Source organism: Callorhinus ursinus, unplaced genomic scaffold (genome assembly GCF_003265705.2).
Source record: "Callorhinus ursinus isolate GAN/ISIS: 27379988/994484 unplaced genomic scaffold, GSC_fseal_2.0 scaffold15, whole genome shotgun sequence".
Taxonomy (NCBI): domain Eukaryota; kingdom Metazoa; phylum Chordata; class Mammalia; order Carnivora; family Otariidae; genus Callorhinus; species Callorhinus ursinus.
In genome coordinates, this window is record NW_027397077.1 from 19,292,810 (window position 1) to 19,310,821 (window position 18,012).

At 42.7% G+C, this 18,012-nt stretch overlaps 1 protein-coding gene across 1 annotated transcript; it reads left to right on the forward strand.

Annotated features, from left to right (window-relative positions):
* Positions 1 to 75: 75 nt before the first annotated feature.
* On the forward strand, positions 76 to 14,821 carry SNTN (sentan, cilia apical structure protein). The gene is made up of 4 exons (XM_025885164.2): positions 76 to 196; positions 2,537 to 2,571; positions 9,133 to 9,272; positions 14,054 to 14,821. The coding sequence occupies exons 1-4, from the start codon at positions 87 to 89 to the stop codon at positions 14,210 to 14,212; spliced, it is 444 nt and encodes a 147-aa protein (XP_025740949.2). The 5' UTR covers positions 76 to 86; the 3' UTR covers positions 14,213 to 14,821.
* The last annotated feature ends 3,191 nt before the right edge of the window (positions 14,822 to 18,012 follow it).

Consider the following 18,012-nt stretch of genomic DNA (forward strand, 5'->3'; position numbering starts at 1 on the left):
TAGTTGTCATGGAGTGAACGACTATAGTAACAGTGGGCAAGTGACCGTTGCTTAGGAGGGACCAACACACAACAGGCGACCAGAGTATGTGTGGCTGTATGCACAGTAGCCGGGACCAGACACTCCACTTGGAAGGGGACCCCAGTCTTTCAGCAGCCCCACCATCTACTTTAGCACCTAGGAAAATGCGCAAAAGGTCAGTGGCACATGGGTGGCTCTCCTTTACTGAGTTTCATTTAAGCTTGCAGGTACATTTCCAAAGAGTTCATGTCAACTTGGTGGTCAAGATATTGCAAGTTTGGTGCTTAGTACCCACCCCAATCCAGCCTTAAGTTAAATTGGAGAAACAAAGGGAACAAATGGGCAGCTTTGATTGTAAACTGAAAAGATGATACAATTAACACAAATATCTTTGATTGCCTCTTGAGAAACATTTGTAAATCAAAATTTGCAAGGATTTTACCTGTACAACAAATTCTTTCAGACTATCCATGGCAGAGGAAAACTGTTTCATATCATTCAAATGTGTCAAATTATAGCTAAAAAATTAAAAATATTCTTTCTCATGTAATTTTATTTAGGAGATGTACTGTGGCTCAAAAAACTTTTTTTTTAAGATTTTATTTATTTATTTATTTGACAGAGAGAGAGAGACAGCAAGAGAGGGAACACAAGCAGGGGGAGTGGGAGAGGGAGAAGCAGGCTTCCCGCTGAGCAGGGAGCCCGATGTGGAGCTCAATCCCAGGACCCTGGGATCATGACCTGAGCTGAAGGCAGATGCTTATTGACTTAGCCACCCAGGCGCCCCCAAAAAACCTTCTTGAACACTTAACAAGTGCTAGGTGGTACTCTGCTAGGTGAGGGGTAGGAGGTTTTGAGATAAATTGCATAGCTCTTGCTCTCCAAGGCCTCACAGACAAATGGAGATTATGGTGATAGAATATAATAGCCAAAAAAGAAGAAGAAGAAAAGAAAGTAACACAAGCCCTGTTGCAGGTACCTTGTATATGCCAAGTGAAAAGATAGTACATTGTATAAGGAAGGTAATAATGGTGCAGAGTTTCTAGAAAATCAAGGGAAACTCACCAAGAAGACCATAAAAGATCTAAAATATCATAGAGTCCTTGGGGCACCTGGGTGGTGTCCAGTGTTTAGTTGTGGCTCAGGTCGTGATCTCAAGATCATGAAACCGAGGGCTGCGTGGAGCCCCACACTCCGTGTGGACTCTGCTTCAGACTCTCTCTCCCTCTCCCTCTGCCCCATCCCCTGCTGTCTCTTTCTCTCAAATAACAATAAATAAATCTTTAAAAAAATACCATAGAGTTCAGCTCCCTAATTTCACAAATAAGAAAAATGAGCGCCCCCTCCAGGTGATGAGGTCTTGATTAGTTAATGCCAAATCCAGTTCTTACACCCAAAAGTTTCCTTTAAGGAATTTTCAAATATACAACCAAGTATTATTGTTCTTATTGGCTTTCTCAAAAACCATTCCAGCCCTTGTGGGTTGAAATATCAAGCAAATTTTGATCTGCTGTTTGTAAGGGAGCAAGATGCATCTTCTGGCCCCCCATCTGGCCCCTTATACAATCTCTTTCTGATATATCCGGTGAAAAAGCTTCTGCAAAAACAAATCTGACCATGCCATTGCTCTTTATTGAATTGCCTCTTTAAAATCTGTTTTCTGCATTAGACCTTAAGCCCCAAGAGTGCAGGAACATGTCTCCATTAGCCACTGATGCATCCCCACCCCCGGCTCAGTACCTAGATTCTTAGGTAGGCTAAACTACTGGAATAAATAAATAAACTTCAAATCCTTAGTGTTTTATGACACAAGTAGTGATTTTTTTTTTCTTTTTTGTGTGACAGTATGGAGCCAGGGTTCCAGATCTGTGGCAGATTTACTCCAGTAGCCATGTAGGGACCCAGGATGATTGATGCTTGTGGTTTTAACATGTGGCTTCCAAAGTGTCCTGGCTAATTTTGATGTTAGGTGGAAATGGGAAAGAACAGAGAAGAGCTTACGTGGAAGGTGACCACACTTTTCTACTCGTTTTCCATTGGAGGGACTTTAGTCCTGTAGTGACATAAATGCAAGAAAGACTAGGATGTGTGGGCTTGACACACTCGAGCACCTCTTTACTACGTGGCAAGGAGAAAAAGGGGGTTGAAAGATGATGCTCCACTAGAAGTTTCGCTGAAGGTTTACTGAAAATAAATTAATTTTTAAATCATTGTATTGCTTTACTTTATTTTTTAAAAGATTTTTTAATTAACTGATTGATTAATTAATATCATGTGCGAGCAGGGAGAGGGGCAGAGGGAGAGGGAGACAGAGAATCCCAAGTTGACTCCGCACTGAGCACAGAGCCCGACATGGGGCTCGACCTCATGACCCTGAGAACATGACCTAAGCCAAAATCAAAAACCCCCCATTAACAGACTGAGCCAGCCAGGTGTCCCTGTATTGCTTTACTTCAGATGCAGAAATGAATACCCAAGCTCCAAAATCATTATGTTTCTCTCATTTTGTTGGCAGCATTTCAATATCGAAACAACTGGCTTCAATAAAAGGTAAGACATGGGGTGACTGTGATGTACATATTTCTCCTCTGCCGTGATAGCACACAAAGAATTAAAAACAACAGGACATCAAAGAATGCCAGAGATGTGAGAGAACTTGTGGATACATCATCAAATATTCATCATGTTCTTTTTAAAGATTTGAGAACTGAGGTCCAATGATAGGAATTAGTTTGCCCAAACTTAGTCCATGCGAGGCCAAGCTCAGAGCGTGGATCCTCTGACTCCTAATTCAGGGTGCTTCCCACATGCCCGGCTGCCTCTCTATGGGCAGCATCTTCAGTATGTCCAGAACAAGACCATCAATATCCAATATCAATGGTCACTGGATTCAGGATGCAATCAACCCCTGACGGCCTCTGTTGATGCAATGAAAACACAGGGTGGCCAACTCTCGAAATGTAAATATTTGCCCTCAACATTCACTTTTATAGGTAAAATATTTTTAGAGCTAACAACATTGCCATGGAAAGAACAATATAAGAATAAAAGCCACTCATATACTTGGATCATTATCTAATTCCAAAATCTGTGGCTTTAAAATGTTTACAGGGTAAGAAGCACAAATGGATATTTACTATATTGCAATCGTTTTTCCTCCTAGATGGCTGGCCAAAGGATACTCTGTATTTTTACTTAAGAATAATAATTTTTACTTAAATAAATCTCCATCATGATGAAACTATTATTTTTATACTATCACAATAAGAAACCCATAATTTCTGTTTTACAATTTACACGATTCCGGGTACTTTTGATAAATATCCGACCACATGGCTAATACAACCTATCCCTTCTAGGAGGTTGAGAGGGGTTGTAACTCTCTCCATCACCCTCACTGCCCCTGAAAACACACACACACACACACACACACACACACACCATTCCTAGCACCAGACTCCTTACATTGGACCGTTGGACCACATTTATTCCCATGCCTTGAAAAAACATAGGATAAACATGATTCATCTACCCAGAATGTGTTTTATTCAATGGCAAGTAGTTTTAAATGTTATCCATTGAAATAAGACAAGGACAGAGCTTGAAATAGAGGTCAGTATGAATCCCCATTTTTCTCTGCCGGCTGCTTGGATCTGTGCCCTTGATTTCTTGAGGGTGGGAGTAGGGGATGATTATGCATTTGCCTCTAGCATCCAAAGCAGTTTTGTAGCAGGGAAGTTTGAGAGATACTAGGGTGTTGGGAAAACTTCTGGCCTAGGGAGAAAAGGACAGAGACTTGGTTTTTAGTCTTGCCACATACTGCCTCCGTGACCTTGGGCAAACCACTTCTCTCCGGCAGGTCTTCATTTCTCCATTTGCAAAAATAACAAATATTAGGAGAAGTTCTAAAACAAGGTGATTCTGACACCTTGCCACACTGAGAGTTGGTTTCTATTACACGAAAGTGTCAGGAACTCACTAGGTCTAACGTTTGGAGCTGAGTGCCATGTTCCAGGGCAGGTGAGGGGAAAGAAGCAGAGGATGGCTCTGACGCTCCAGTCGGCTCGGTGCAACACACATACACTGAGGCCACAACACGCCAGGGCCTGGGGACGAGCGTAGAGATAAATACAATGTAGTGACTGCACTCGGGAACATCCAGTATAGCAGCCACCAGCCACATGGAGGTCTTGAGCATTGAAGGGTGCTGTCAGTGTAATCGATAAGTCAGATTTAAGAGACTTAGTAGAAGAGAGTGTAACATACCTCAATAATTTGTTTAGATTGATCACATGTTGAAATGATAATATTTCTGATACATTGGGTTAAATAAAATGTGTTATGAAAATGATTTTGTATGTTTCTTTTCACCCTTTTAATGTGGCTACCAGAAAGATTAGATTGTCATTAGGGCTCACATGACATTTCTTTTGGACAGCTCTGATCTAGAAGGAAATTTAGACAGATCAACCGTGTTTTAGTGTGAGGGTTATAATAAGTTTATGTTTGGGGAAATGGAGAAACACAAGGGAGGGACCCGTTGCCCAATCTGGGAGTTTGGGAAAGAGTCCTACAGAATATACTGCCTGAAAAACACTACAGAAAGGCCGTGTGCATCATGGTGAGGGACCAGACGGGCTGTGTGACCTTGAGCAAGCTACTTACCTTTGTGAGCCTCAGTTTCCTTTACCTATAAAGTGGCGATGATGCGCGAACCCACCTCTGAATGCTGGTGCAACAGTTAAGTGAGTCAAATCCTGTGCATTCTATGGAGGAATGGGTAGCATGTAGAATTCTAGCTCTGTAATTGTTCATTACAATTGTCTTCCAGAACGCAGCACCAAATTAAGAATTACTTTCTTGATATTGCTCACTGTTCCATCCCCAGAGCTAGCACAGAGCCTGTCAATAAGTATTTGCCAAAAAATACTTGTCGGGAGAACAGAGTGAGTAAGGGACTCCACACAGCTTAGTATTATTAAACCATGAAAAGTGAGGTAGGAAATAACAGGAGAGGTCGACATGAAGTGCCCGATTTAACACCGTCTCCAACACGCCCCTTCCAGAGGCAAGAAAGCTGATAAAAGGCTCCAAAAGAGAAACATCGACCCCTTGGGTTTTTAATAGGACTTAGCCCTTTACAATATGCTTTCACATATTTGCTCACAACTCTGTGAGGCAGACAGGGCAGGAATTAAAAGGCAACATGCTGTGTTTATTAAGGGAAGAACCCAACCATAAAAACAGGAAATCAAAACATCTTGCAAAGTATCATGAGTGTTGGTAGGACAACCAGAGCACCTTGTTACCTTTTATTTGTAATATTTTCTAGCTCAGTTTTTACCATGAACATATGCTATTTCATAGTCAGGGAAAAAAATGCCTGCTGGGTTTAAAAGAATGGTGGAGAAGAAAGAGGAGTTGGCTTGTCCAGATGGAGTCCCCATCTAGATTGCAGGTGGACCTGAACTTCCTGGGGGGGCTGGACAGTGTCTGGATTTCACAGCCTCCATGGAGATGGCCTTACAGAGAGATACTCTAAAATGGCAGGTCTACCTAAGGTCTTTGAAGTCAGACAGACTTTCAAATCCTTCGTCTGTCACTTCTGAGCAATGTGACCTTAAAACTCTTAACTCTCCATGTGTCAATTTCCAATATGTAAAATTGAGACACAAATAGTACCTACCTCTATGGGTTTTACTAAGCATTAAATAAGATTATGTTTGAAAAGCATCTGGCACAGAGTAAACAAGGAAGGTGTCTGTCATTATTTGCAAACTCACATGGCTTGCAAATATACCCCTTCCTCACCAGAAAGGCTCTGCCTTTCTCTCCAGGCTCTGGAGAGCAAGAGGCTACTGTCCCCACCATGGCCCAGTAGAGCAGCTCATACTAAAGCCTTCCCAAATTACTCTTGGTTATTAATTAATAAATCAACTGGCCAAAATTACAGAAGGAATATTTACCTCTTAAAGAATTAAGGTATTTCCTCTAAGCAATTTGCTCCTTAAAGACAGAATACATAGAGTTTATTCTTTAGCCACTTAAATGCAAGGTTACCCCCTTATAGCATCCCACCACCTCAAATACACACACCCCAGGAAAGGCGGGTAGACACAAGCTGGAAGACTATCCTCATTTCCTGGGATTTTGATGAGCAGAAAAGTGTTGGGTAATTGAGGAGAATCTCAATTCTCTCTGTGGGTTTCATGGATATGGCAGAAACAAAAGGGAGAGGAGGTTAAGGATCGGGGGCAGGGGTGGAGAAAGCGCCAAAAATCAAATCCAAAGAAACAGAGAATGTTCTGAGGCTGGAGCTCTAGGCTAGATGGAGGGCCAGCCACTGGACAAGCAGACAGAAGTGGGAAAGGTCAGGCACAAGCCATCAGCAGTAAGACTGAGGATCAGAAGCTAGGGAGGAAATCAGGGAGTAAGGAGCTGAGGACACAGGTTTGGCAGACATTCATTCAACAAATATATGTGAAGCACCTACCATGTGCCAGGCATTATTCTAAATATTGCAGGTTCCACAGAACACAAGACAGGGGGAAAAGAAAGAAAGAAAGAAAGAAATCTCTATTTTCATGAGGCTTATGTTTTCCCATGGATTCAAATTCAAGCTCTGCCACTTACTAGTAGTGTGTCCTCAGCAAGGTCACATCCTCTCTTCATCTATAAAGTGGTACGATGATGGGAGATACATACTGTTCCTGAACTGGAAGAGTCGACATAGCAAAGATACCAATTCTCCTCAAATTTCTCGTAAGGCTTACTGCAAGTCCCATATATACACAGAAAGGAAAAGGGCCTAGAATAGCCAAAATTATTTTGAAAAAGGAGAAAGTGGGGGATTTGCTGTCCCCCATGTTATGGTTTACTATATGGCTACAGGAATCAAAACAGTGTGTTGTTGACAGGGTCAGATACGCAGATCAATAGAACACAATAGGGAACCCAGAGATTGACCCATACAAAATGCCCAACTGATGTTTGACAAAGATGCAGAAGGATTCAGCAAAGGAAGGATAGTATTTTCAACAACAGATGCAGAAGCAATTGGTCATCCACGTTAAGAAAAATGAACCCGCACCTAAGTCTCATACCTGCTACAAAAATGAACTCAAAATGGATCGTGGATTTAAATGCAGGCCATAAAATTATAAAACTTGTAATTTTATGCAGGAGAAATTTTCACAAGAGGAGAAATTGATAAATCAGACTTTATAAAAGCAGGAAGGGAAAAATGAAGGGGGGGAAACCGGAGGGGGAGACGAACCATGAGAGATGATGGACTCTGAGAAACAAACTGAGGGTTCTAGAGGGGAGGGGGGTGGGGGGATGGGTTAGCCCAGTGATGGGTATTAAGGAGGGCACGTACCGCATGGAGCACTGGGTGTTACATGCAAACAATGAGCCATGGAACACTACATCAAAAACTAATGATGTAATGTATGGTGATTAACATAACACAATAAAAAAAATTAGAAACTATTCCTCCACAAAAGATCTCAATTGAAAGGATTAAAAAACCCAACAATTGACAGCTTGGGAGAATATATTTGCGAAGGAAAGTCTGATTCCTTTCCAGCGGCTGTAAGCTCTGCATAGGCCAGTCTCGTCTCCTTTCCTAATCAAACACCCTTCTGGGTTCCCACCACAGCTGTCTCCTCCCAGCTCCCACAACGTGCCAGACTCCTTCTGATCTGAGCCTTCACGTCTTCTGCTCCCTGAGCCTGGGATATCTGACGCAGCCCTACCCCCAGCCTGACTCTCCCTGCCAAAAGCTTTTACAGGGCAGGATCCTTCTCATCCATTAGCTCTCAGCGTAAATGTTCGTCTATTCTCAGAGACCTCCAAGACCAGCTATCTAAGTAGTCTTCCTCGCAGATGTATTTCTTTTATTTTTTTCTCTCTGTGCCTTCTCTGCCTCATATATCACAAGTTGTAAATATGTATCATATATATGCATATGGACAAATAATTATTGAATATATACATAAACAAATATATATGAATTCTCTTCTTGATTATTGCTTATTATCTCTCTAGATTGTAAAGTCTATTGTAAGAGGGCAAAGGCCACATCTGGTTGTGTCACTTCTGGGTGCTGAGTCCCGTAGGAAAATGTCAGAAGTATAGTGAGTGCTCAATACAAAAGTTGGGTTATTCTGTCTGATCATCATTCTTTGTATCAACAATTGTTGCACATTCCCCGGGGCTAAAAGCTATAAGATTTTGTTTCTCTTTTCTTTTCTTCTTCATTCATTAAACGGCATGTATAAGCACCTTCTACCTAGCAGGACTTTGTGCCACTGGGACAACAGTGAGAAAGAAAGGTAGGATCCATGGCCTCATGGAGCTTGCATTTTAGTTGAGAAGAAAGACCATTAAAAATGCAGTAACTGTAATATGTGAAAAGTTCTATAATAAACGACGTGCTAGGGCCTAAGAGGATAGATAACAAACGAATTTTCTCCACTGTACCTTGTGCAGTTCTCAGAGTTCACTGGGTGCTACCCACTGGAAAGGAATGAGTTAGCACCACCCTTTCAAGGAGTTTAAACTAGAGAGACCAGCTGGGAAATCCCTATGTCTGAGGCTAAGTCAAAGGGGGTCCCTTTATCCATCATGACCAAAGAGCTTGCTTTGGATGCCGTCCTCCTTTATCATACTGACATGAGGTGATGCTTTGATTGACATGGAACATAAATTCCACAAGAGCAGGACTTTGTCTTGTTCAGTGTGGTACCCTCAATGCCACGGACTGAGCCTAGCACATAGTAGGTACCACTTAAATATTTTACAGATCCGAAAACCAACGCTGAGAGAGGCGAGGTGTTTTCCCAAGGTCACATGACAAACAGGTGGGCAATCTCATCCTAACTCTACCAATTCTTATAGCTCCTGAAGAAATTCTGTTTCCATTATTCAAAGATCTGGGTTCAGATGCCCCTACATCCCCCTCCCAGATAGAGGACAAAGAATCCAAGGACACGGCCACCCTGACATACATCTTCCAACCCCGCACCCCCTGGTTCCCTTGGAAAACATAACCCTACGTGTGGGGAAGAGTCATCCCTAACCTAGACTGCATCATTTCTTCCCTCACAGCTCTCAAGAAGGGCTCAGATCTGGAAAAAGCCATTGCCAGTATCGCTCTGATTTTCAGAAATTCTTCTGACCCTGATGGTAAACTTGGAAAAGCTATTGCCAAAGATCTGCTGCAGACCCAATTTAGGAATTTCACAGAGGTAAGTGAATTAACAGGTATGAAGAAACAGGGGCCACGCCCTAACGGTGGGCCCAAAGAGCCAACAGCCATGTTTCATTCAACAAATGGTTAATGAATACCTACTGTAAGCCAGGAAGTGAGCTGAGCACTGGAGTTAAAGACAATGGACAAGCTAACAATCCAGCAGAGCAGAGAAACATGCTGAAAAAGTAATTAGAAATATTCAAATAATTGTGAAATGGTAGAGCATGCACTGAAAGAGTAAAACAGTGGGGCCATCTTGGGGCAGTCGGTCCAAGAAGCACTCCTGGAAAATAAAGGTATAGCTGAGATCTGAAGAATGAGCAAGTGTTAGTAATGCAAGGGAGGTGGGTGAGGGCTGAGAATGATAGTATTCCGAGCCGAAAGGAATGGTAAGCCTGTAAGGCAGGTCAAAGACCTGAGGGTGCTGGGAAGTAGTTGGTGAGAAGGGAGAGGAAAGAAGAAAGCTCTAAGACAAGGCTGGGGAGGTAGATAAAAGTCAAATGACAGAGGTACAGCCTGAGGGCAGGAGGAAGCCAGATGTGGTCTCTAAGTCCAGGACTAAGAAGTTACACCACCTACAGTTGGGATCGCGGTGGGGGTGAGGGAGGGACAAAGAGAGAGTGTGAGGGGGCATCCAAACCAAGGACAACAGGTGATGAACAGGAGGGGTGTCTGGAAGGTGGAATGAACAGGATCTGATAACTCATTGGCTGTAGGGCTGAAGGACAGGAGAAGCAAATGATGATACCCCACTTTCTGACCTTGGGAAGAAGTGGGTGGTGGCCTTGTTCCCAGAGAAGACAAAGATGGGAGAATAAGCAGATTTGAGATGAGGTGGGGTGGGGGGAGAGGTGATGAGTTCCATTAGAATGTGTCAATTTTAAGATGTCCATGAAACATGCCAGAGGAGAAACAGAGCAACAGGACTTATGACTTGGTAGGTCAGAGTAGAGATTTGTGTTGACAATATAGAAGTCAGAGGTAGCAGTAGACAAAGGGTCACGAACCTAAGTTACGTACAGGCATATTCCCCAACCTTCAGTCACTTGAATACCACCTTCAGTATTTTTCCCCTATCTGCCTATAGCCTGTATGATAATTCACTTAGAACTTTTTTCTTTGACTCTCTACTTAAATAAATTTATAGGAATACTTTAGCACTATTGTAAATGTTAATTCGGTGGGTAAAAGTGGAAGGTAATAAAAGAATAGATGACTATTAATTTATATTTAATATTTAGTCCTGCATCACCTAAAACTGTATTACATTCTGCAAGCATACTTTGGGAAGTACTGGCCTAGGGGAAATGTGTAAGAAGAAAAGAGGGGCTCATGCAGAGTCTAGACTACCAATATTCATTTGTAGGTAGAGGAAGAAAAAAAAACTTTAAAAGAAAGCAGTCTGTGAGGTGCTCTGTGTGTTCTGAGATATTAAAAAGATAACTCTTATAATTCCATTAAAATATAAATGTATGGGCTTTCCCAGAGGACAGTTATATCAGGTGTCATCCACTGGGGGGGAAGCTGGAAGGGGACAACTTCCTGTGAATCTCTGATTATTTTAAAAGACTGTGTGAGAAACCCACCTTGGTTTTGGATCCACAAATAAGGGATTTTTTAAAAACCCAATTTCACTGAAACAGAGACTAGAACGGTGGTTGCCAGGGGCTGGGGGGAGGGGAAGTGTAGTGATGTAGGTCAAAAGGCACACATTTTCAATTACAAGAAAGATAAGTATTATTTGTATTATTCTTTGATTTTTTTTTTTATTTGAAACAGAGAGAGAGAGAGAGAGAGAGAGCACAAGAGGGGGTAGGGTGAGAGGGAGAAGCAGACTCCCTGCCAAGCAGGGAGCCCGATGCGGGACTCGATCCCGGGACTTGATCCCAGGACCCCGGGATCATGACCCGAGCTGAAGGCAGTCGCTTAACCAACTGAGCCACCCAGGCGCCCATGATTTTTTTTTTTTTAAAGAAAGATTTTTTCAGCCAAAAGTATCAGGCAGGATTTGACAAGTGGCAAAAAGTTCTAGGGAGTCTTTAAGGAAGGCGTGGGTGAGTAAATCCTATTAACATTTGCCTACATCAGAGGCCTACAGAAATAACAAATTCCAGAGAGAAAAAGGGCTCCTAGCTGGCAGCTGGGCAAATCCTCAGAGAGCTTTTAAGAAGCATGAAAATGAGCACCTAGCAGAGGGTCATCCTGATGTACAGTCATCTCCCCTTATGTGCGTGGATAGCTCCCAGGCCCCCGTGGATGCCTGACCCCAGGGACAGAATCCAACCCTCTACAGACTGCTTTTCCCTAGGCACACGGGCCTATGATAAAGTTTCATTTATAACTTGGGCACAGTAAGAGATTCCCAATATAATAATACAATAGAACAATTATCACAATATACTCTAGTAGAAGTTATATGAATGTGGTCTTTCTAAATACCCTACCGGAGGGTACTCACCCTTCGTGTGACCACAGGAGATGATAAAATGCCACCTGACTGAGACCAAGGGAGGTGAGTGACGTAGGCCCTGTGACCTCAAGCGAGGCTTCTATTGACCTTCCGACAATTGGTCAGAGGCAGAATGGTTGCTTGGGGATCACAGTTGACCCCGGACACTGAAACTCCTGAGATCTCGGATGAGGGGAGGGGCACTGCTATAATTCATCGCCCCTTCTGAGAACAGCCAAGGGAAAAACATTAAAGCCAAATCATTTGGAAAGACCCTCAGGCTCGGGTCCCTTAGTGTAGGCTACACTCGAGAAAGACAGCCATTCCTGGATCTCTGGGCCTCGTAGGCAGTCCTGTCTTCTGCTCCACATGAGAGGCACCCAAAAGAAGCCACATTTCAGGGGACTCCTGGGGACTCAGGAACATTCTCAGTATTAACAGCGATGAGCTTCACTTGGCGCAGGGCAAACGCGCACAGCAATGTCAGAATGCTGCCTTGGACCGAGCACCCAGCTCTGTGAGATACCTTAAGGCAGGCAGGGGCACTCGAGTCCACACCTAAAGATGGCAGCCCCTCAGTTCCTAACTGGGCTTTCTCCTGCATCCCCATGTGGAGTTCTCTGGTAAATGGAGATGGATCTCTTGGCTGAGGTCTGGGTTCTGAGGGGAACATCTCCTTTCTCATAAGCCTAAATAATTTGGGGGGATTTGACCCTCTATAGTGAGTCGCATATAATAAAACTGAGCATTTAAATGCACTGTTAAGAAGATAGAAAAAACAAGGGGCTCCTGGGTGACTCAGTTGGGTAAGCTTGGGACTCTTGGATTTAACTCAGGTCCTGATCTCATGGCTTGTGAGTTTGAGCCCCACCACGGGCTCCCTGCTAAGCAGGAGTCTGCTTGGATAGTCTCTCCCTCTGCCCTCTCCCCAACTCGTGCGAGTGCATGCTTTCTCTCTCTCAAATAAATAAATAAATCTTTAAAAAAAAAAAGGGGGGGGAAGAAGAAGAAGAAGAAACAAAACAAGATGGCCGGCCAGGCCCCAAGAGGGCCTGGACCTGGGTCAGCTCCTGTGCTCTTCCAATGTGCAGAAAAAAAGAGAGATCTGGCACACCTGGGTGGCCCAATCAGTTAAGCCTCCAACTGTGGCTCAGGCTGTGATCTCAGGGTCCTAGGATTGAGCCCCATGGTGGGTCCATGCTCATCAGGGTGTCTGCCTGAGGATTCGCTCCCTCTCCCCCTGCTCATGCTTGCTCTCTCTCCCTCAAATAAATACATAAAATTTAAAAAAGAAAAAAAGAGACATCTACAGCCACCCCTGACCTTTCAGCCATGTGCCATTCCAATAGTAAGTAATCCTCTCTCTACCTTGGACCTGACCCTTTCAAAATAGCACTGAGCTGTGTTGAAGTGAGGCAGGGGAACTCCTTTAGACCTCACTGTTAAGTGTGACCTCCTGAGAGAAACAAGAGCCTAGAGAAACAAGAATGGTCTAGACTGTAAGAGGAATGTATCATCATTCCTAAAGGGCCTTAGTCATTGCTGTGATGGTTTTTTACAGCTAGCTCAGGGGTGAGCATCTGCGATTGAACTAAATGCAAACATAGCTCAGAAGAACAATCAAATGACCTTAATGTTTTTAATGCCACTTGGGAAGATATTTCACAAGCTGTGGTTGGAAACTAAAAAGCCTCTCCATGTATGTACTACTCATATGTTTTCCTTCAATCTGTCGATGAGGACTATAGACTTGGGAGTGATTGATGATCAAACTAAATGCTGAACAATTTTCCAAAGCACAGATTTTCTATTAGTGTTTTTTTTTTCTTTCATATTTCTGGACAATTTCATTGTCAGTGCAACACAGAATGAATACTTCCCATAACAGAGATTATATTTAAAAAAACAAAGAGATTATATTTTGAAATTCTGAAGATGTAACGTATCTGTGTTTCTAGAGAGGCAGATAGCTTAGCAGTTAAGAGTGTGCGCTCCAGGACCAGAAAGACAAGACTATGAATTCTGGCTGCATACCAATAGCTGCCTAGGTTGGGGCAAGTTACTTAATTCTCACTGAATCTCTGGTGCTCATCTGTAAAGTGGGGATAATAATAGTATATTCAATAAGGTCACCATGGAAATTCAGTGCAATAACCCATGAAAAGAGTTAACACGGTGCTCAGCTAGTAGCAACTTGACATGATATTATTAATAACATGTTATAACATGTTACAAAACCATGTTAATAACATGTTTCTTATCACTTGTTACCTGTAAAACTGATGTGGCAAAATGAATTTGGTTTTCGCTTATTCTTTTTCTCACAGGGACAAGAAACGAAACCCAAATACAAAGACCTCCTTTCTGAACTCGACGAGCACACTGAAAATAAGCTTGATTTTGAGGATTTCATGATTTTGCTCTTAAGCATCACTGTAATTTCAGATTTGCTACAAAATATATGGAGTGTAAAAATCATGAATTAAATAGCTTTAAAGAATGCTGTTAGACAAAATAATGGCAGTAGACAGTGTTAAATGTTTAAAGATTTTTCCACTTTATTTTTAATTAATTGAGCATACTGATCATGAATCTGAAACTGCCTGGGATGGTTCTGATTGCTAATATCTAGATCCACTGTAACTCCAAAAGTATATGCATACGCTTCAGGATGTTTGAATAGTATAGTGTCTGGGTGCTTTATAATAGGATAGATTTGATATCAATGGATATCAAATTGCATATACAGTATAATTATAACTATGATAAGGAAATCAGGAAAGTAAAAGAGTTTATCCCCTGACGTGGGCTCAAAGGTCAGAGAAACTTCATCGACATTCTGCAAAAGGCAAAACTACCCAGAGGGGAGAGAGATCAGTGGTTACCAGAACTGTGGCTGGGCTGGGAAGTGTAGTTGTTCACAAATGGGCATGAAGGAACTTTTTTAGGGGGGATGGCAATGTTTTATATCTTGATTGTGGTGGTGGTCACATGACTGCACACATGTGTCAAACTCTTAGAACTGTACGCTACAGAAAAAGGATGAATTTTGCTGTATGTGAATTATACCTAAATAAACATGATTTAAAACCAAAACACCCCAATATCCTTGCAATGTCTGTCAACTTTTTGTTGCCAACCAACAAGCTTTTGAGAATATCTTCTAAAAGCGGATATTTTTCAAGGACCCACATCCCCTACGTCCATGCCTGTGTTCCTGAGTTTAAATTACACACACACACACACACACACACACACACACACCAATACCTGAGACTTTAGACAGACTTTCACAAAGTCTTTTACTCATTGTAAAATCACTGTAACTTCCAAAATCCCTCCTCATTAGCTTGCCTTTTCTTCCTAGCTCAGCACCATAAGCCTCACATACATATGTGAAGAAACCCTTTCCTGGAGGGAGCCCTTCATCCCTGGTCTCACCCTGTAGTGTTTCCAATCCACCAAGACCCGATTCCTTGGCCCTTTCCACTTTCCAAACCTCAGACATTCTAAGTATAAGAGTTTATATACCGTGTAAGAAAAAGCTCCAGACTTTACCCTCTATCACCATTTTAACAGGAAGTACAAGTATTCAACGGGACTCATACTAAGTGCCAGGTACCCTTTTAGGGGCTTTACAAATACTAACTCATTTAACCCCTGTGACAACCCCCTGAGGTAGATTTTAGTATTATCATCTTACAGATGAGGAAACTGAAAGACAGAGGGTTTGATTTTTCCAAAGTCACATAATTGGCAGGTTTGAGAGTTTTCTGCCCTCTCTGTGGGCATTGCTAATTTTGTTTTAATATTAGATTTCACTGTGAGCAATAATATTATAATTCAACAGAAATAACTGTGCACATTTCAAGCACGGTGCAAGAGAGAGGCACCAGCTGGGTCCCGGGGAACCGTTTGGCAGCCCTCAAATAGAACTCTGTGGGCTGCTCTCCCTCAAAGCCCTTTGTATCCCAGTCACAAGTAGCTGAATATGGCAGCCTTGGTGACCAATGAAAAGGTCAAATTCACCCCTTTCAGAGAAGGGAAAAAGAGGTGCTGGCCAATGGTGTGATGAGGAATCTTGGAGCCATTCCAACCCTCTGGGATCCGAGTAAGAATTTTGAAAATCCATCCCAGATGGAAAGTCACGCTCCTCTGAAGAGGATATCAATTACAAAATCTATTTTAGCTTGATGCAAAGAATGAAAAGAGAGACAAAGCACATGAAGCACTAGAGACAGATAAATCAATGAGCATGATGCTAAGACACTAGATCACAAAGTCTTCCCTCACTTCTTGGTGCTAGTCCCAGAACCAGGAGCTCTACTCTTAAGACAGAGGTGCCATCTTGAAATGTTACTGGTCATCAGAGGTGAGATTATGGATGCAAATCTGTCTTGGGATTTCTTGGTTGTAAGGATCAAAACCCATTCAATCACACACACACACAAAGGAAAAAGGGAAGGGTTGTATTTATCACAGGGGCATATAACGAAATGGAAGCTCAGAGAATGCAATTAATGGGCACAAAATACTGGAAGCAGTAATGAAAGCAAGGCCAACATCTTGTGCTTAGTTTCTCTTAAATGAATCGGTTTCTTGTCTCTGCCTCTGTCTACATCTGGTCATTATTCTGCATTCTCTCCCTCTCTCCCCCCAACCCGTGCTCCCTCATTCTCATTTCTAGCCCTATCTCTATCTCTCAACCAGTTCTTTCTGCTTCTTGGCACAAGAGCAAACACAATGTCCCCAATTGCTAACTTCACTTCTCTTTTTTTTTCTTAAAGATTTTATTTATTTATTTATTTATTTATATGACAGAGAGAGACACAGTGAGAGAGGGAACACAAGCAGGGGAAGTGGGAGAGGGAGAAGCAGGCTTCCCGCTGAGCAGGGAGCCCGATGTGGGGCTCGATCCCAGGACCCTGGGATCATGACCCGAGCCGAAGACAGACGCTTAACGACTGAGCCACCCAGGCGCCCCTTCACTTCTCTCTTTAAATGCTCAACAGACACTCAATAGCAGTTTAGAAACCCAATCCCAATCCCCAAGAGAGAGAATCTGATTGTCTGCCTTTGAGTAGGGACTTTAGATCTAGTTGTCTGCACTTAGAGAAGCAAATCACACACCCACGCAGCAGGGACTGTGGGAACTGAGTCTTTGCAAAGTATATGGGCAGGTTCTCAAAGAACGAAGGGAGGAGCTGGGGAAGAAATGATCGACAGGGGAAATTAACAACAATCTCTAATACAAAATCTGTAACTTGGACTAGAAGGTAGTGTTATTTGCTTCTCAGGTATAGGCTCAGTAAAAGCATCTTGATGGAATAATCTCATTTGTTATTCTAAGTGAAACCTTTCTTGCATTGTCAATGTATAAAAGGAGCTAACCTGAGCCTCCCTGGGAAGTTTTCCTGTGATTAAATATAGTTAAAATATTCCTATCCAAGAGCTGCAAGTACCCTTGCAATTTGGTGTGACAGAAACATACCCAGTCCTAGAACCCCTAATTTTCTTTATTCTAGTGTCTAAAAATGGGTCCAAGTATGAGATCAGGAATTGTGCTTTAAATAGTCCTTTGTAAGAAAGGGGAAAAGGGCTGGAAGGAAACCAACAGGAGTCCTGCTCATCAGCTGACCTTCAGCATCAGTAGAGCTAATGAGTGCTCTTGGGGAGACCAGTCTGCTGGACCAGAAACGGTGGCCCAGCCCATGGACAGGGGGAGACCGTGACCCAGAGAATTCAGGCCTGAAATATTTATTGCGCCACTCTCCTTTCCTCTAATCCAATCTAGGTCACATGGATTCACACCTCCCTTTGATCCTCTGGGGGTACAATTGTGCATAATCAAATTCTGGAAGTGCCGTGGCATAAAGTGGGTCTGGACATTTCTTCCCCTCCAGCACACTTGAGGAATACCATGCAGTCTTGTTCCAAGGTTTCAATACTTTATCCACAATTCTGAATGTAAAGAACAGTGAAGATACTGATGTTTTTTCATAGTCATTTGCTGACAACATATGAACTATACCTAAAGAGAGGCTTCTTGTGGTCTTGATTTCCCCCACTGTGTGTGAGTGTTCAGACTGAGTCGTTGGGAGGGCTATGCCCCTTGAGAAATCATCGACTCAGAGAAGTGGACCAGACAGACAGAGGACCCAGACTCTGCTCCAAGCTCTTCCACCACCAGCTGTGTGGCTCTGAGAAAGTCCTCCACCTTTTTTGAGTGAGCCTCGTGTTTTCTCAAATAGCAGTTTGGGACCAGAATGAGAGTTTTCTTAAAGAC